Here is a 17052-nt window from a genome sequence, read left to right as displayed (position 1 = left end):
TTTTACAGGAATGGAAAGTAAGAGGAGTACAGAGGACTAATAAAATCCTTTGGTGACTTGACAATAAGTTGCACTGTTCACTTTACACATATCTGCAATATAAAAAAAGGCAGCAACATCTTTTCCTACACAATAAAACAGAAGGACGCAAGGTGGCTGGACAAACTGGTACAAAAAGACTACACAGTGACTTGACTCGCTAGAGGCTGTGGTGGAAAAACACACACAGAAAAAGATAGAGACCAATCCACAATACACCCATCATCCCCTACACAACATCCTGATGGACCAGAGAAGTCGCTGCAGTGGACGACACACCTCACTGTGTTGCAGGACGGAAAGATACAGCAGATGATGATCTTTCTCTACCTGAATTTCCCTTTTGGGATTAATACAGTTCATCTCCTCTTATCTTATTTAGACCTATAACATTGTTGCTATGGCAAAAACATTTAAGCTCTATGGGTGCTTGGCAACCACTGGTTTCCATGACAACAATAGACAACAGCACCGTGTGGCCGCCAATCTACATGTATCAGTCAAATGATTATTAAGTTAAGATTTTGTGTACGAGATGATGCTACACAACGCTGAATCAAGTCAAACTGTATAGTCAATTGTGTACAAATTCTATGCTCTATTAAGTAAAATTGTACAAATATTACGATTTATTTTGAACTGAGTTTTGTACCGGAAATACATGAATTGACCCGGATGTGTTGTTTCCACCGCTAAGACAGTGGTTAGCTGTGTTTTAGTTAACCTTGCTAATAGTAAACATTACAGCATATGAGAAAGAAAATCAAGCGTTTTCATAACTCAGTTAAATACGAGTACGAATACAGAGCGAACTATTTAAACTGGGCGAAAAACGAGGTAAAAGAAGTCGCCAGAAAATTGCTGTTAGCGGATAAGACAACACACTAGCTAGCTACAAATCCAAACATTAGCTGGGTAGCTAGCATTTATTCTAGTTAACTAGCTGGTTTTAATTTATAAATTAAAACCATGAGTCTGGTAGTTGGTCGAGAGCCTAGAAAGACTGCGGGTAACCGCATGTCGAAATTGTTGGATGCTGAAGAGGAGGACGAATTCTACAAGACCACTTATGGAGGATTTAATGATGTAAGTAACGCTAACCGAATTGAAAGACACTGACGAAGCTAATAAGTTAGCATTAGCAGCCTGCGTGAGTTGATCAACTTGTATAGTTGGTCGTATATTTAATCTACGTCCATACTAAGGGTTGCATTGTATTATATTAAACTGCAAGTAACTATATTGTTGAATTTCATTATTATATAGTTGTATTTATCATTAAAGACATTACAAAGTAAAAGCTCCTGTTTTTGTCTCTTAGTTGTATCTCATTGATCAAAAGGGGGCGGAAGACTCACCTCACTTAATAAATCAACACATTTTAATAGCAACACACAGTCTTCTGCTCATTCAACAGTAAAGTTTTTGGTGAACATTTTTATAAAAGGCAGGTATGAGTACACCTTTGAAAGGAATAGGTTATTGCAGAGTTGTGGTATTAATTCTAGCCGAACAGATACAAAGCTGTAGAAATGCCATTCTGACAGTGTTTAGTTCAGCTTCCCTGCAGTTAATGGCACAGCTGCCTGTTAGATGTCATGAGAGCATTTTTAATTAAGTTTTTCAGCAATTGATCCTTAGATTGCAATTTTTGAGAGCAGGACAAGTACCCATTAGTTTTGTTTGCTCATGTCTGTGAGTAGAGCTCAAATATTCTCAGTGCCAAAGTAATAGAAGTTAGAAAAATCTGTAAATCTTAACAAAATGGGAATGATACATAAATATTAATAGAAACACTTAATTTGTAGAGCAGCTCTGGTCACATATACACAACCTTGCCTGTATGATTAATCTGAAACGTCAACATATCATGGCTAAATCCAAATCTACAGCTAACAAATCTGTTGTCTTTCTTCATTACAGCTGAAAAGAGAAGTAAAAACTACAGTTTTAGAACTGTAAGCAACTGTGTATTGTGGGTTATGACATGATATACTGCTATAACTTTGGAAATGTAAGAACTTAATTGTTGCTTACATGTTAAGATGATGATTTGTTTTCTCAGTTTACAGTCTGGCTAATTTTCTTCAAACAGCTGCTGGTTCAAGTGTCAACTTGTGTTGAGGGATTTGGTGGCAGCTGCTCTGGCAGTTCTGACATTCGTCTCAGATGAGCTTGACAGCAGAAGCTAGAATTTCAAAAGAATCACAAACCTAACTTCAGTAATTACTGCTGGCACTTATTAAAAGCAGTGTGATCATTGCTGTACACATACTGAAATATGAAGGCTAGTATGAATTATTTTGCCAGTATAGTGTTCTTAACAAATTCTGCTCTCTATCACTGCAGTTTGTGTTTGCATATCTCGTTAATAAATACATTTGCATTTTTTACATCTCTGTTCACTTAGTATCAAAGAACAGCATGAGTCTTGTGTAGCCGAAAGCTACTGCTATTTGGCATTTAGCTTACATTTATTTAGTTCTAGTAGTCTAGCAGTCATCGTAGTAAACAATTGCAGTGTTTTGAGAAAAAATGAGAAATATTTCATTAGCTTACTTATACTATAGCTTAATTGTGTAATTTCTATTTTTTTGGTAAAATGTGTTTTTTTTTTCTTTTCAGGAATCAGGAGATGATGAGTATCATGGAGAACATTCAGACACAGAGGACGAGGTAGACAGTGACTTTGACATAGATGAGGGAGATGAGCCAGACAGTGACCAGGAGGAGGATGCACCTCGAAGGAAAAGTCGAGTTGTCACTAAAGCTTATAAGGTATCAACAGTAATTTCAAGTGCTATCAAATTTGAAATCTTCCTGCATCAATATCTTCATCAGACTACATTCATGAGTTTAAAATGACAGCAGCATTACGTTGCATATTGTTTTGTTTAACAAAGAAACATTTTTTTTCCAACTAAAACAAAATGTTACCAAAATTTTGTGTGGATTTATTGTAGAACAAATTGTCATTTCCTCTACAATAAATAACCCATTATGACTGAGTGAAAATATATTTTCAGGAAAACGATAATCAAAAACTGAAAGTGTAGAAATGTAATAATGTTATCAAAGATTTTTAACTGCAACATGATGATAATAAATTTAGCAGCTGCACACAAGAACCACTTAAAGATGTTTTTACCTGGCTGCCCTGCAAATAACAAGCCCAGTGGAAGTGCACCTCTGCTGTCACTGGTGTCCACAGGGGTCAGAGAAATGATTTTGTTTTGGCACACTCTAGGGAAAACATATACTGGTCTCAGTCATTTCTAACGTTTTGCTGGAAATGTTTAGACTTATTGTGTTGATTATTTATGCATTAATGAAAATAATGGCTTTTGTCATTGTATAATCCAAGGAACCAATAAAGGTGGCGAAACCCAAACCCAAAAGACCCTCTGAGGAACAGAAGAAAACTGAGAAAACTAAAGTGGAGCTTAAAAGGAGGATTCCACAAGAATTCCAAGATTTTGGCGAGAGTAAGATAACTACAAACCTCCCACATACACCACACTGCTGTAAGAGGTTCCCCCATGAATGATTAGAAGATCTTACATTGTTTAAAACATAAAACACCTCATGAAAATGTAATTTCTTTACATCAGAAAAGGATGCCAGATTTAAATGAGTCAGTTTTTGAACATGAGAATAGTTTTTGAATATTTTTTTGAGATGTGTGCCCTGATTGTTTTCTAGCCCGGAAATCTGTGCGACAGTCCACCAGTGAACATACTCGAAAGACAAATCTGCGTTTGCAAGAGCGACAGGATGCCCCTCGGAGAAGGAGAGGTGCTCATCGCGATCGCCCCCTTACACAAGAAGAACTGCTGGCTGAGGCCAAGATTACAGCTGAGCTCAACATTCGATCATTAGGTAAGAACATTTTGGCCAAATTACTCAAATGAGACATTTAGTACCAACATTTTTAGACTTCATTAGAATGTTACTATGGTTTATTTTATTTTTACATTGGTGAGTAATATGATCACGTCTGACTCCAACAGTGCAGTTTTTTCATTTTGATACATTGCTTTTCAAAAACAAGCAGGATAATCATGTCATAGTGTTTTTGATTACAAAATGGACCAAGTCAAATAAATGCAACAGAAAATGACAATGGAAAATAAATCATTCGGTAAACCTATTTAATATAGCTAAAGAGATGGGATATATGGGTTCATTGTTAATATTGTGTACTAATCAATTTAAAATATTGTGTACAAAGCCATTTTAGTGCTGGTGGTTGTTATTAAATTAGCAATAAATATGAATATATTGTCTCAATTAGTGTCAAATCTCAAAAAATGTTGATTAAAAATGTTAATACTTAAAGTATTAATTTTACTCACTGTGTGTAGAAAACTATGAGCGTCTGGAGGCAGACAAGAAGAAACAAGTCCATAAGAAGCGGCGTTTTGAGGGACCAACCATCCGTTACCATTCAGTGCTGATGCCCCTTGTTTCTCACTCGGTTCTAAAAGAAGAAAATGTAGATGTTGAAGGGTATGTATGATCTGTGTCCAGACTTAAACATAATATTAACCTATCTAAAGCATCTTATTCTTTTTTGATTATGTGGCACAAGAACATAATATATTTAATATTAGTAGTTATTAGAGTCTGAGAGATTTTATTTTTACAGTGGTATCAGTGGTGCTTCTCTTGAATGTATGACATGCAACAATTTGAGAAAAGAAAAAAAAAGTGGAGTTTAGTGTCTTTGTCTAAAAGTTCTAATTTTTGTTAATTTCCCATTGTCCAAAGGTTGGATCAGGACGTTCCTCAGACTGCACCACAAAATCCCACTACACCCTCACAGCAGCCTGCTGGAGGCTTGTGCTCCCGTACCTATATAACATTCAGTGATGACGAGGCTTTCGAGGCAGAATTTCCATGCAGCGCCCAGTCAAGTCCTCCGATACCAGTCCAGGAGGTTTGTCCTGTCACCCACAAGGCCGCACTGTATCGAGACCCTGTCACAGATATACCCTATGCTAATGCGCGAGCCTTTCGCATCATTCGAGAAGCATACCGCAAATATGTGGCTGCTCATGGATTTCCAAACACTTCGGGAGGCACAGGACTTGACTCTGCAGCGACAAAGGGTGCCCGGCAAAAAATGGTTGTCAAGCAAAGTGCCGTTGCAACATAAGTTAGCCTCACAAACAATTTAGGAAATACGTTTTTTGCTACTTTTTTTTTTTTTAAACGTATCACTTCAGGTACAGTGACTTGATTGTGTGATATGAGGACAAACCTCTACCAGTTCCACCTCCACCACCAGAAATACAGTTTCACAGTACATCAATGCATTGACCGATCCAAGATGGAAAAAATACAAATTCACAATAGGTTTGCATTGGCACATAGGCAGCTTTGTTTTTGTGATTTTGCTTTTTTACTGTTAAATTTTTGTTTCTAAACAATGTGCATACATAACAACAAAAAATAAATGTTTGAAACCTAAAATAAGTTACAATTACAATCACATTTACCATTTCTGAACTCAGTGCACTAAACAAAAGACTTTTTTTCATAGTGTGAACAAAATACAGCTTAAAAAATCTGTAGTCATGACATATGGATTGTGTCACTCCATCTTCAGCTTTGTTTTAGGCTCAAACATGGTTCATCTAGACAACAATATTGAGTAAAAACCCTATTTTCATAGGATTTCTGCTTGGTGTCTGGTTGTTATATCAATGAAATAAATACGATGTGAGGAGCAGAGCAGCGGTTTTGCTCTGGAACAGGGGAGGAAGGGGGGTTGCGTGACAGCCAGACACAGACAGATCAACAGGATGGGAGATGTCGGAATGTTAGAAAGCTGTTGTTTGTAATTTAACAAGGTGATCTAATAAAATGAGCTAGTATGAGCTATTTCAATATTTCCAAATATGCTATTTGCTTCCCTAACGACTGTTCTTCACGTCACAACATGCCTAATAGTTTCTGAAATTGGGTGTATGGCGTTATGTTTGGGAGGCGTCATAGGATTCAGATAAAAAAAACATTAAATAAATAAAAAAAAAAGGCTAAATTTGACCAGTGCCCCTTTAATGCCTTATTTCACAAATTAGTGTAATAATTTTGATTCATCAGAGTCCCCTGGTTATAACAGAATAGCATTCAAGTTATTTGTTATGGACATGTTCTTTTTTTCTTAATGTTTGTTCTGATACTGAATTTTAAATCACTTCTAGACAGTATGTATGATAAGCCATCTGAATAAAGCACATGGCAGTATCTAAATAAAGCAGACAATTTACAAGCTTTTTAATACCTTTGATGCTATTATAAAAGCAGAAAACAGTTCGAGCTCCAGTCTGCAGTGTCACAGCAAACAATGCTGCAATGTTGATCCCTCTAGGTACATAGATGAGGTTTTCTGTATTTATTCTCACAGGGTAAAATCATAGAGCAGTAGGGTCACCCTGAACTTGACACCTTTGACCCCTCGCATACTGAAAAAGAATCAGTAACCTGCACAGAGACCTTGAATTCCTCTGGAGTTTAAGGTGCGAAAGCTGCTGAGCTCACTTTCATGTCAGTTTACCTCTCACCAGATAGTTCAGAAAGAATTTTTTACCTTTGCAGGAAAGCACCCAAAATTCAGATTTAATGTTTCTGCACGAGCCGATTTTCCCTGCTGTTTGTCTGTTGACCTGATAATGCTGAGAAGAACATCTTACTTAACCGTTAACAATGTCTTTGTTGTGAGTGAGAAATAACCAAGCTTTTGTTGGATGTGTGTGAATGGACAGCTAATAGGTAGCTCATTGGGGACCTTCTAAAATATTATCACTTGGCTCCAGAGTGTAAAAAGCACCAGTATTAATACACTAATGTATTAAGGAATAAGTGAGCAGTTTATTCATTATACAACAAAGGGAATGTTGATTTTAAAGTTATCATTTGCACCAAAACTAAGTTTCTGTAACAAACCAAATGTATGAAGTGATGCAAGGGCTAAAGATCAGATCTTCTCAGATGGTCTCTGTCATGATGCTGGTGAGGTGAAAAGCAGAGGCGGCTCAACCATCTGGACGTTTCCCTGGTGTCCGTCCGACAGCCGACCTCACTTGCTCTGTATTTGTCACATACTTAATCATGACAGCCTGCCCGACAAATCAACACTGAATGACAGAAGACCATACAAAGAAAATCCCCACAGACTGGTGTGACCAAACACCGCAAATTGATTTCTTTTTTTCCCCCAAGTATTATTCATGCTGATGGCAGCATACTGTGCTACTTTGGCTGTTATACAAGCAGGTTTGAGAAAACAAAATGTGTCTAGAATAGGATGAAAGGCCCCTGAAAATATGGCTAAAATGAGGACTGGTGGGTGTAGCAAAGACTCATTGTCTTAGATAATTTCACTAGACTTATGGTTAAACCCAAATTAATTTAGCACACACTGTATGTGCAATTTGTGCTCTGTTGTCACATTATTCCACAGTAATACTCAAAGTCGAGCTGTATTCAGTACACTGGTATTTTCACCTTTTGTAGATACAGATTTGAATGATCATGTTGCATAAAATCATACATGAACTCTCAGAGTTGCGATGGTGTTGCACTCTGTTCACACCAACAGCAGGAACCACAATTGGAAAATAAGTCATTTTATCACTCCTTTTCAAATCTATCAACCTCAATACTTATTATTTGAAAGAGCTGCTGCCCACACACTGCCACTTGCTTTGCCACATAAAAAAAAAAAACCCACATTAATTCAAAAATAACAAGTTATCCCTTAAAGCGATGATAATGAATTCAGTGTCAGGCTAAGCCAGTGTCTCTGGTGGATAGACAGATGTAACGTGTGCAGTTAAAATATTTAGCCTGTACTGTTGGAGGAGCATTACAGTTTGATGCATCTAAACACTTCTCATATCATCTGCAGCAACAGAACACTGAAAGCTTTGTCTCCCACATACTGCACAGTGCATATGGTACCAATTGAACAGTTTTCAGAATAGGAAGAGAGGGAACTGCATTATCACTCGTTCTAGTGTGGTAGTTGCCATGGAGATGAGTGTAGGTGGTGTACTGTGCTGTACTCCTTCCCTTGTCCTCTCCCCTCTTCTTTTGCCCACCCTCTCTGTTCTGCTGTCTGCAACATCCGCGTAACTTTCATTCCTTCATATTTACTCAAATCTTTCTGCTTGGTTTGGATTCGGGCAGATTTGTAGCATTGTTGCAACACCGTGTTTTCCCGTTTTAAAGCACACTCAACTCAGATGTATAGTCTGTAATTTTAACTGAGGAAATCAATAAATTGGCAGAGAGTTGAACTACGTTGAAAGGATTGTAGGTACTGTTTGTGGGTTAGGACGATTTGGATGATTTTCATATTCGAGTTTGGGACATTTCTGTTCTGCTTTCATCAGACACATCCTCTTGGAGTTTTTTATATTCCATAAATTAGCTTCTTGTTGACGATCCAAGTTCTTATATGCTTTGTCAATCTCTTTTTGCAGAACAGTTATTCTTTTATCAGTTTCCATGGCAATGTGTGTGTGTGTGTGAGAGAGAGAGAGAGAGAGAGAGAGAATGATTGAGTAAGGGCTCAGAGTAAAAGAGTGGGGATGTGTCATTTCCAGTTTATATTTTTGGTGTATTCTGAAATACTGCATGCACATCCAGTGTCCCAGCTTAGTCAAATAGTAACATATTGCCCCCCCCCCCCCCCCCCCCCCCATCTGGTTTTATCAAATCATCTCCTGCTTTGCTCATGTATACAGCAGTATAGTAGTGTATACTACACTTAAAATTACAGTAACGTCTATACAAACCCCACTTTATACCAGAAAAATTGTAAGTTGTACAGAAATGGAACATGTCATAGTGTGTGAACAGAATACTGTTCAGTTTTCTATTTTAATATGGTATCAGTGTGTTTACTGTATATACAGACCTAACCTTTCAATGATTCATTCAAATAACTATTCCCATCTAGAAAAAAAAGCTTATCATTACTCACATGTCAATTTTCCAACTACAGTATATCCACACTTTAGTACCAATCTCATATTTGTGGAAAAACCTAACCAGGTTACACCTTCTTCATTATGTAACCCCTTCTTTATATATGCCCACGAAATGATCTATGACACATTTCAGGATTTAACACAATTAGCAATACATAATTATATAACATGTTTACATAGCAGATATTAAAAATAAAAATCCCTTCAACCAGGACAATCGCTGTTGCCTCCACACATCTCCACACTGTATGGACAGTTTTGTTGGGCAGGCATTTTTTCTGTGACCAGAATAAAACCAATTACCGACTATTAGCGTCCAAATGAGTCACACACAGACTTGATTTCCTCTGTGTATGTGCTGTTGGGTTTTCTTTTAAACACAAAAAAACCATTTTAATACAATACTCTCATAGCTACAAACAAATTGAAAGTGCTGTTTATTCCTGTGGCTCCGCTATACTGACTCTGCAGCAGTCCCTTTGTAGCAGGACTGAGAATTGAGAAGAAAATCATAGTCTGTGCAAAACGAACATCTGAGTTAGTCAAGTGCATCTTTGAAAGTTCACTACATGTCAGAATTTCCTAACTTCGAAAAATATTTTTTTTGATAACTCAGACTGTGGAATCGTCCTAACGTGAAGAGGGCCCCTACTCATTTTCTCTTGATGACCAGTTTGCATTTGGGAAAACACTAGAAACTATTTCTTCCTTGTCTCTGTAGGATGTTTGAATCTGGTAGGCCTGGTGGTGCAGGTTGGACCTGGCTCAAGGTACCAACAAAGTTAAAATGAAGCCCCACAAACCAGTTCCTACACAATGAATCTGGGGCTTTTGGGGCCCTGGGGAACTTGTTATCAGAGATGTGTTGTGCCAGCTGATGCACAATAAGCAGTTTTTTCTGTTTTCTTTTTGTGTGTGTGTGTGTGTGTGTGTGTGTGTGTGTTCATCCATTTTCCATTTGTTGCCAGTGCACGTTGGAGCTGTCTTATTAAAACATTTGACGTGAAGATTTGAGCAAGTGTATCTTTCTGACAGCTCCCAAAGCTATAAAAGAAAAAGAAGCTTTTCCCACCTGCTGCTGGCCAAAAATACATTTATGGGAATTTTTCAAGTGTGCAAACTTGAGCCTCATTAATGCAGCATCCCTACTTTAACCAAGTCTGCGTGAGAAACTTTGCCCACTCCACATATTAAAGAGGTGACTTAAATGAACTTATATACTCCACAGCCTGCTTTGCATTGTAATTATTGGGCACAGTGGGCGGCCGGCCGTCATCTTTTCGTTTTATTTTCGGCTATTGCAAACTCCAGAGGAGCCACACAGCGCGGGGCGGTGCGGCCAGCCTTTGGAGGCGTTGGTTTCTGTTTCTGTCTATCTTACGCGCTATCTCCGCCCTTGAGGGAGAGACTTCTCCGCTAACCGAGCCTCCTTTTCACGCACTGCTGTTAAATCAAAATTAGGTGTGACGGGCTGCGAGAGTGCGAGAGGGACGCGGCGTCAATCTGGCACCAAATTCACCTCCCTGTCGTTGTGAATTTCTGGATTATGGGGACATCGTCGTGCCGCGCAGGGCGAACTACAGACGCTTTCCAAGATTAAATCACCCGAGCTTAGAAACAAGGAGCAACCCAAAGATGTGCACGAATCAGTTCCGATGCTGCTGCACACAGTCGGGATGTCGCCTGTAAATACCTCTGGGATGTTTATGTTGATGCATTTGTGTTTTTTAGTGCGCGCAGTGTGCAGTGGATGTGTGTGTTGCTCAGAGTTGGCATAGCCCACAGGCATCACCGTCATTATAAATCCTTATTCCAATATCAGTGATCGGCATGATTCATGTGCAGCGTGCTGTAGTTCTAACCATACGGAGTCCGTGTCGTGTAATGAATCGCTGTAGAGTGTTGTAAATGTAAATATAAGTGACCATTATGAACTAATTGCTTCTGTGGGTCGTTGTGGATCGCGCTAACAGGAGTTCATATTATTCCCACATCATAAAGCGACGCAGGGGCTGTTTGAAGTCACATGTGCCCAGAGCAAACAATTAAGATGACAAAATCCATCCTCACAAGAGATTGTTGTTATTGCCGAGGAAACTGCATTGGGATCACATCTCAGTTCCTGGATTGCAATAGAGTTGGAGGAAAGGGAGCAGAGGAAGAAGAGAAGGAGGAGAAGCAGAGGAGAGCTGCTGAGCTGCACAACCCAGCCACTGCTGACAGGCAAGCCTTGGTTTCAGTGATGGACTGAGCTGAAGGTGGAGGGATTCCTGACAGCCAGTTTCACATTTTCCACAGCAGCATATAGGCATGTATGGACACACTGCAGCGTAAGTGAGGAGCGGCCCACTTTGAACACCACAAATTGGCCTAATGGTTCAAATACGACTCTCTGAAAGAGGACGACACCGGCCTTTCAATTGGAAACCATCTCTCAGGTCTGCACAAACTGATTCTACCTTCGTCCCAAAAACCAAGTAAACTTGGAACCTCAGTCCCTTCCCAAGTGCCCTGCAATCCCAGCGGATTCAGTCTGCATCTACAGATGTGACTAAGCTGTCAAGATTTCGTCCCCAGGAAGTCCTGTGATTTTGGGTAAGTGTTGCATATGAGTGTTGAAAGAGTTAATAGTGGCATAAGAAGATTTTAGATATACAGCTTGCCACAGTAAAGTGTTACTGACACATGCCCTGGAGATGCTCTTTTATGGAGGTGCCAGAACTGGCTGTCCATCTCACAGCCTGAATATGTGCCTGCAGCAAAGGCAGGACGATCTGTACCAGCTGGAAACTCACCAAGACAACTCGGGTGTCCAACACAACTGTACATACAGTACAGGTACTCAGGTTCAATTGCTGCCCTACATGTCAGTGGCATAACGGGCACTAACTTAACTAATTATTTGGGTTGTGTGCGTGAACCTGAACTTGTTTTATGGTGATGCATTGCAGACCAAATGATAATGATAAGGCTTCCTAATTTAAATAGCTGCCCTTTTTATATAGCAAATATATAACAAAAAGTGGATGTTTAATACTGTAAGGCTTCTAAAGAATAGATCTGATTATGCACAACGTTTTGCAGGATATAAGGCCTCACATATGTGCTGCATACCTACATTTTGTGCCACCTAATGTATTATTTGAATTTTTTTAAATGAATGCAACTTTGCAGCATCCTAAAATCACAAGTGTCATTAAACAGCATTTGTAGCCTTTATTTAAATATATGCTAATTGGTGTCAGTCATGTTAAAAAATGCTATCCAGTGTCATTATTCATTTTCTTACATGATGCATGTGATGGCACAGAATGTGTCATGTGTCACCGGGTACCCGGCACTAGATTTTCTATGAACTATTTCTTAAGATGAAATCAGTGCAAAGACCTGGTTGATTGGCAGTCAGACGATCTCGTCAGCTAGACATTTTTTACCATTTTACAGTGATTTCACTGATACCTGTAGTTTGCTAATTAGCTATCTCTGGGTGTTGCACATTGAACACCTGCACAGACTACAGTGGGGCCTCTGGGAGCTTGAGTATGCATAATGAGACATTCAGAGGTGATTCTGTTTTTCTCAGTCAGAAGAAAATAAGAAGCAAAACAGGATTTTGCAGGTTTAGTTTATTTTCTTATCATTTGTTTACATTGACAAATGTCAAGTATGCTTTTAATGCTGGGTCCACTTTACAAAAATGGACTGTGACTGTGTTACAGCAAACATTTGCCAAACCGTGTTTGACTCTTGACTCTGTAGGAAAACTTCCTACTGATATTCTGTAGAGAACTCTCACTGCGTATTTAGGAGCAATAGATGATGGGACAAGATTAGCTTGTCATGTTTTTTTGGTGTGACACTTTTCCTCCATCTCAGCTGGCAGGAACAGATGTACGTAGGTGATGTTTAGACACTTAATGATTTAGTGATGATATGATTTGTGGCCAACGGCTTCATGGTCCATTATATTGCACAGTTAAACCACTGTGGGCTCTTGCACAGATTTCCCCATCTTAATGACAAAACATAATGCAGTGGAGAGAGAAGAGCTTCAGTTAATGAAATGTCTGAGGCTGCACACTTGATAGAACAAGATAAGTCTGTCTCACTCTGACTCATTGCCCCCTGCAGGATTTCCTTCTCCTCCTCCATGTGAAAGGCCTATCTATGCAGGAGAGGAACAATCTCATAACATCTCCTCGTGGAATTATTTTGTTATTTTAGCTGAAATAGAAAGGTGTGAGTCACAAGTGTCTATTAATCTTTCTTCTGAACTGTTGTGAATCTGCACTTCTTGCCACTCTGCCACAGTTGTCAGCCAGGAGCCTGACAGCAAAGAGCCGATTCCACTCCAGCACCCAAGTTTCTGTCATAATTCAGCTGCTCTTCACCCATCTTCAGTCCAGTGCACTGAGGGGGATTTCTCTTGCTGCCAAGGACAGAAAGGCTTTGTTAGCCTGAATCTTTTCTAGAAAAAACAGGGGCTTGTGCAATGAGCTCCTGTCCTGCAATCTTCTCAAATTGTTGTCTTTTGCTAGGGGCCATGAATTGCTTCCTTATTCTCTCTCTTTTTTTTAACGAGAAACCCAACAGAGAAGACACAAGATATTTTTACCCTTCTGATAATTCTTGTCCATCCTAAGTCCCTGTTCCCACTTAACACAGTCTAAAAACGTACTACCTTATAATACTCATGTTTTCACTCACACTAACTAGAAACTTTTCTTCATATCCTCCCCCTCTTAATCTGTCCCTGCATGGCCACTAGAATTAGCCACCCCAGATTTCTCAGTCTAACTAGTTATCATCGCATATAGGTGTAAGAAGCGTATTATTTTTAAGGTAAATGAATGTCATGTCTCGCACATGTCTCTGAAGCAGGAATGCCCCCTGTCCTGACAGAATAATCGTGTTTCCCGAAGCATGTATTAGCTAGTTAATGGCTGTTTTTCTCACACTGATGTGTCTGTAGGAATGCTTATCAATTAATCATAGTAACAGCTTGTGGTTAAGCAGCATTGTGACATTTAGCCTACAAGACTATAAAGGGCAACTATGATACGTTGAATGTTGCTTGTACAAGGATTCACTTGCAGGTTTTCCATGTCTGAATTTAAGATCAAACCTGCACCATTTGAAAAAGAAAGGGGAAAAAAAGTAAAACATCTGATTTGTTTCGTGCCACAGTTCAGATGTTCACCTATATAGCTGTGTTCAATAGCTGCAGTTTGTGCCTCTCATTCACTAGCATTACATTCAAGTCGCAGAGGTAAGCGTTTCTTTTTTCAAAGATAGGTCCCTGATGATCCAGAGCATCATTAGACAACACTTACTGCCGTTTTGAAGTTATTTCCAGCATTTTTCTAACTATGCAGATGAAAAATATTCTACTTGCTTTTCCACTTGCTGCTCTATACAAAAACCCAGATTAAAAACTAGACGTTAAATTATATTTTGTCTTTATTGGTCTATATATATATATATATATATATATATATATATATTTTTTTTTATTTATTTTATTTATTTATTTATTTTTGTTATTTCCATACCAGCAACATTATTATATTTTTTTTTGTTGACTGCATCAATGTGTTAAACTAAAAGAACTTGTCTGTGCCATATAGCTGCATGGACACATCTTCAAAGACGTGGCTGCCACATCAGAGTCAGTTTGGGTTGGTTGGTCAAGCGGAGGTTTGCTGTGGCGGAGCTGGAGTTTTAACCCCAAGTGAGTCAGTTTAGCTCCAAACTGGTTCGACTTCTCTTCACTGTCAACTGTGCTTTCTGTAATTTCTCAGCCTGCTCTCCAGTCTGTCGTAATCTGACCGGATTTTTCTATGTTATGTATGTTTTTTTTATGTGCCTCTTTAATCCGCTGTTTTCTCTGAGATGCGTTGACACCACTGTTAATGAAAGGTTTAACATACACTTAAGCTTTAGCCGTGCTATGCCTTTCCAGTCCTTTTCGTTTCAGTGAAGCTTTACAATAGCACCTCACTATGTTGAGGATTTTTTTTTTTTTACCACTCAATCCTCCACCGTAGCATCGCTCACCTTCTGAGCCCTGCTTTGTCACACTCCCAGAGTTTTATTTTGACATCCTCTAGGTTTGATAGTGCCATTTGCCTTTTCCTCCGGCTTTGATACACTGTGAATCTTCCTCCGCTCTACGCTCTATTCGTACTTCTCCAGATGAAAGCAGCCATTTCTGCTCCCTACGGGGACAGGAAGAGAAATACTTTTCTGTACTTAGCATTATAACATTTAAAGCGGTTCTTTCATTTCAAACATCTCAGCCGACAGTATTGTTTTGAGCAGTTTAAAAAGAAACAAACAGGAGGCAGTTTATACTGTCGGGGAAGTCTTGGTTAGAAATCACTTCTTTGTGAACTATTAAATCATGTGGAGAGATAATCCGGAAGTTCCTCTCTATCATTCATAGTTAAGAGAGCTTCACGTTGCTGCTTCATCTCTAACATTTCATTTTCGCCATTCTCACCTCTTTAATTTGGGTCTGCTCATGTACAAGCAGGGCAATAATGCTTCTAAATACATTAGTAAAAATGAAGGTAGTTTGATGGAGAGCAGAGCACAAGCTACGAACATGTTCCTATGGTAACTAGGCCACACTCCTCCTGGCTAGCACACACACAGGCAGGGGGACTGGCAGGAGAGAGGCAGGAATGCTGGATAACACACACGATGGAGAGCAACTTGAGGTTGTTTATTTAGGCTACTGTACGTCCACTCGGAGAGCATTTACATTTTAAATATCCTGTCTCTTTCTCCAGAGAGAGAGAGAGAGAGAGAGAGAGAGAGAAATTGTGGTAACATTGCAGGATGAAAGTCACTTTCTCCAAAAATATCTGTCCGTTTTCAAGCGGATCGCAGGTTTTCCCTCGGCTCCCTCACACCCACACTGCCCCTGCTTCCTCAACCCCTCCATCTACTTCTGCTTTCACATTCTGCAGCTCTACCACTTCTGTGCGTTGTATGTTTACTTGATTACTGGGTTCTGGCTTCTAAACATAGCATCAAAGTAGTCCTGAACATAGTTGAAAGTGTCACTTTTTGCTTTTATAAACCCAGCATCCTTCCAATGATAGCACATCGACTTTTCAGAGTTTCAGTGGCATTATTCCATTATTCCATTATTCCATTATTATGTAGAGGGCATATTGAGGCTAGTTTGAATATATGAACTTCTCCGAGTTTGTAGTCAAAAGGCAGTTCAACTTCACTACGCATTTGAAATTCACCTTGCATTTGAAGACACCAGACATTGCAAGACAAGCGTTTATTCTGTCAAGTAGCCGATTCTCTAAATGTCGACAGCGTACGTAGTCTGTGTGCTCAGCATCACCAATGCCATTCGAAAGTTTTTTTAAATCACTGCTCGTACTAAAACCGTGTCAGACTTCCTGTGGCAATGCTGCCGGCTTGTCAGAGGGCCGAGCTGATGCAGCAAGGTTTTGCTCCTGTCCGTCATGCAGGTTGATTGTTTGGACAGCTCGCTGTTAATGAATGTCCTTAGCTTTCTACACACATTTAGACTGTTTGAGGTTTTTCAACAGCTGTGATGGCAGATAAACCTCCTTTAGCCCACTGTACTCAGCAATTAGCATATACCTTTTAAACTACGTCCTTACTTGTTATATGTGAGTTTCTAGAGTTGACTGTGTCTGAAATTTCTGTTCCCACTCCAGCTTTCTCCTTTCTACAATCTAGAAGTCCCTGTGAAAACTGTTGTCAACAGCAAAGTCTGTGCTGTTGAGTTTTCATTGTTGGATGATTTATAAAGCAACTTAACACCTCTTTATTAATTTCAGAGAAATGTATTCAAATCTGGAACCCTCTGATTCATGTCCTGTTTTCTCAAATAATAGTATTTCTTGTTGAAAGCTGTAAAGAACTGCAGTTACACTACACAAATATAGAATGGGACCACAAACAATTAATGATATAATAGTGACTAAGATAAAATAGATTCATATTAATTGTTTGTTTC

The 17052-nt window shown here is 39.1% G+C and overlaps 2 protein-coding genes across 4 annotated transcripts in view; both read left to right on the top strand.

The window, feature by feature from the left end:
• Nucleotides 1–715: 715 nt before the first annotated feature.
• vps72a (vacuolar protein sorting 72 homolog a) lies at nucleotides 716–8712 on the top strand. Its single transcript, XM_026350245.1, has 6 exons — nucleotides 716–1125; nucleotides 2665–2817; nucleotides 3404–3524; nucleotides 3742–3918; nucleotides 4404–4548; nucleotides 4810–8712. Exons 1-6 carry the CDS (start codon nucleotides 1009–1011, stop codon nucleotides 5195–5197), a joined length of 1101 nt encoding a protein of 366 aa, XP_026206030.1. The 5' UTR covers nucleotides 716–1008; the 3' UTR covers nucleotides 5198–8712.
• A 1807-nt stretch (nucleotides 8713–10519) lies between these two features.
• LOC113155483 (ras/Rap GTPase-activating protein SynGAP-like) overlaps nucleotides 10520–17052 on the top strand; it is a 37866-nt gene continuing 31333 nt past the window's right edge. For 2 of the 3 annotated variants that reach the window (XM_026350251.1, XM_026350249.1), the window contains exons 1-2: nucleotides 10520–11636; nucleotides 14669–14772. In XM_026350251.1, the coding sequence (XP_026206036.1) occupies nucleotides 14673–14772 (100 nt within the window). In that variant the 5' untranslated portion in view covers nucleotides 10520–11636; nucleotides 14669–14672. Of the gene's footprint in view, nucleotides 11637–14668; nucleotides 14773–17052 lie in introns of those variants that run through there. The other variant, XM_026350250.1, reaches the window with a different exon arrangement.

The sequence above is a fragment of the Anabas testudineus genome, chromosome 11 (genome assembly GCF_900324465.2).
Source record: "Anabas testudineus chromosome 11, fAnaTes1.2, whole genome shotgun sequence".
NCBI lineage: Eukaryota > Metazoa > Chordata > Actinopteri > Anabantiformes > Anabantidae > Anabas > Anabas testudineus.
The sequence above is the reverse complement of the archived record's forward strand: the minus strand, read 5'-3'. Positions and strand labels throughout refer to the sequence as shown.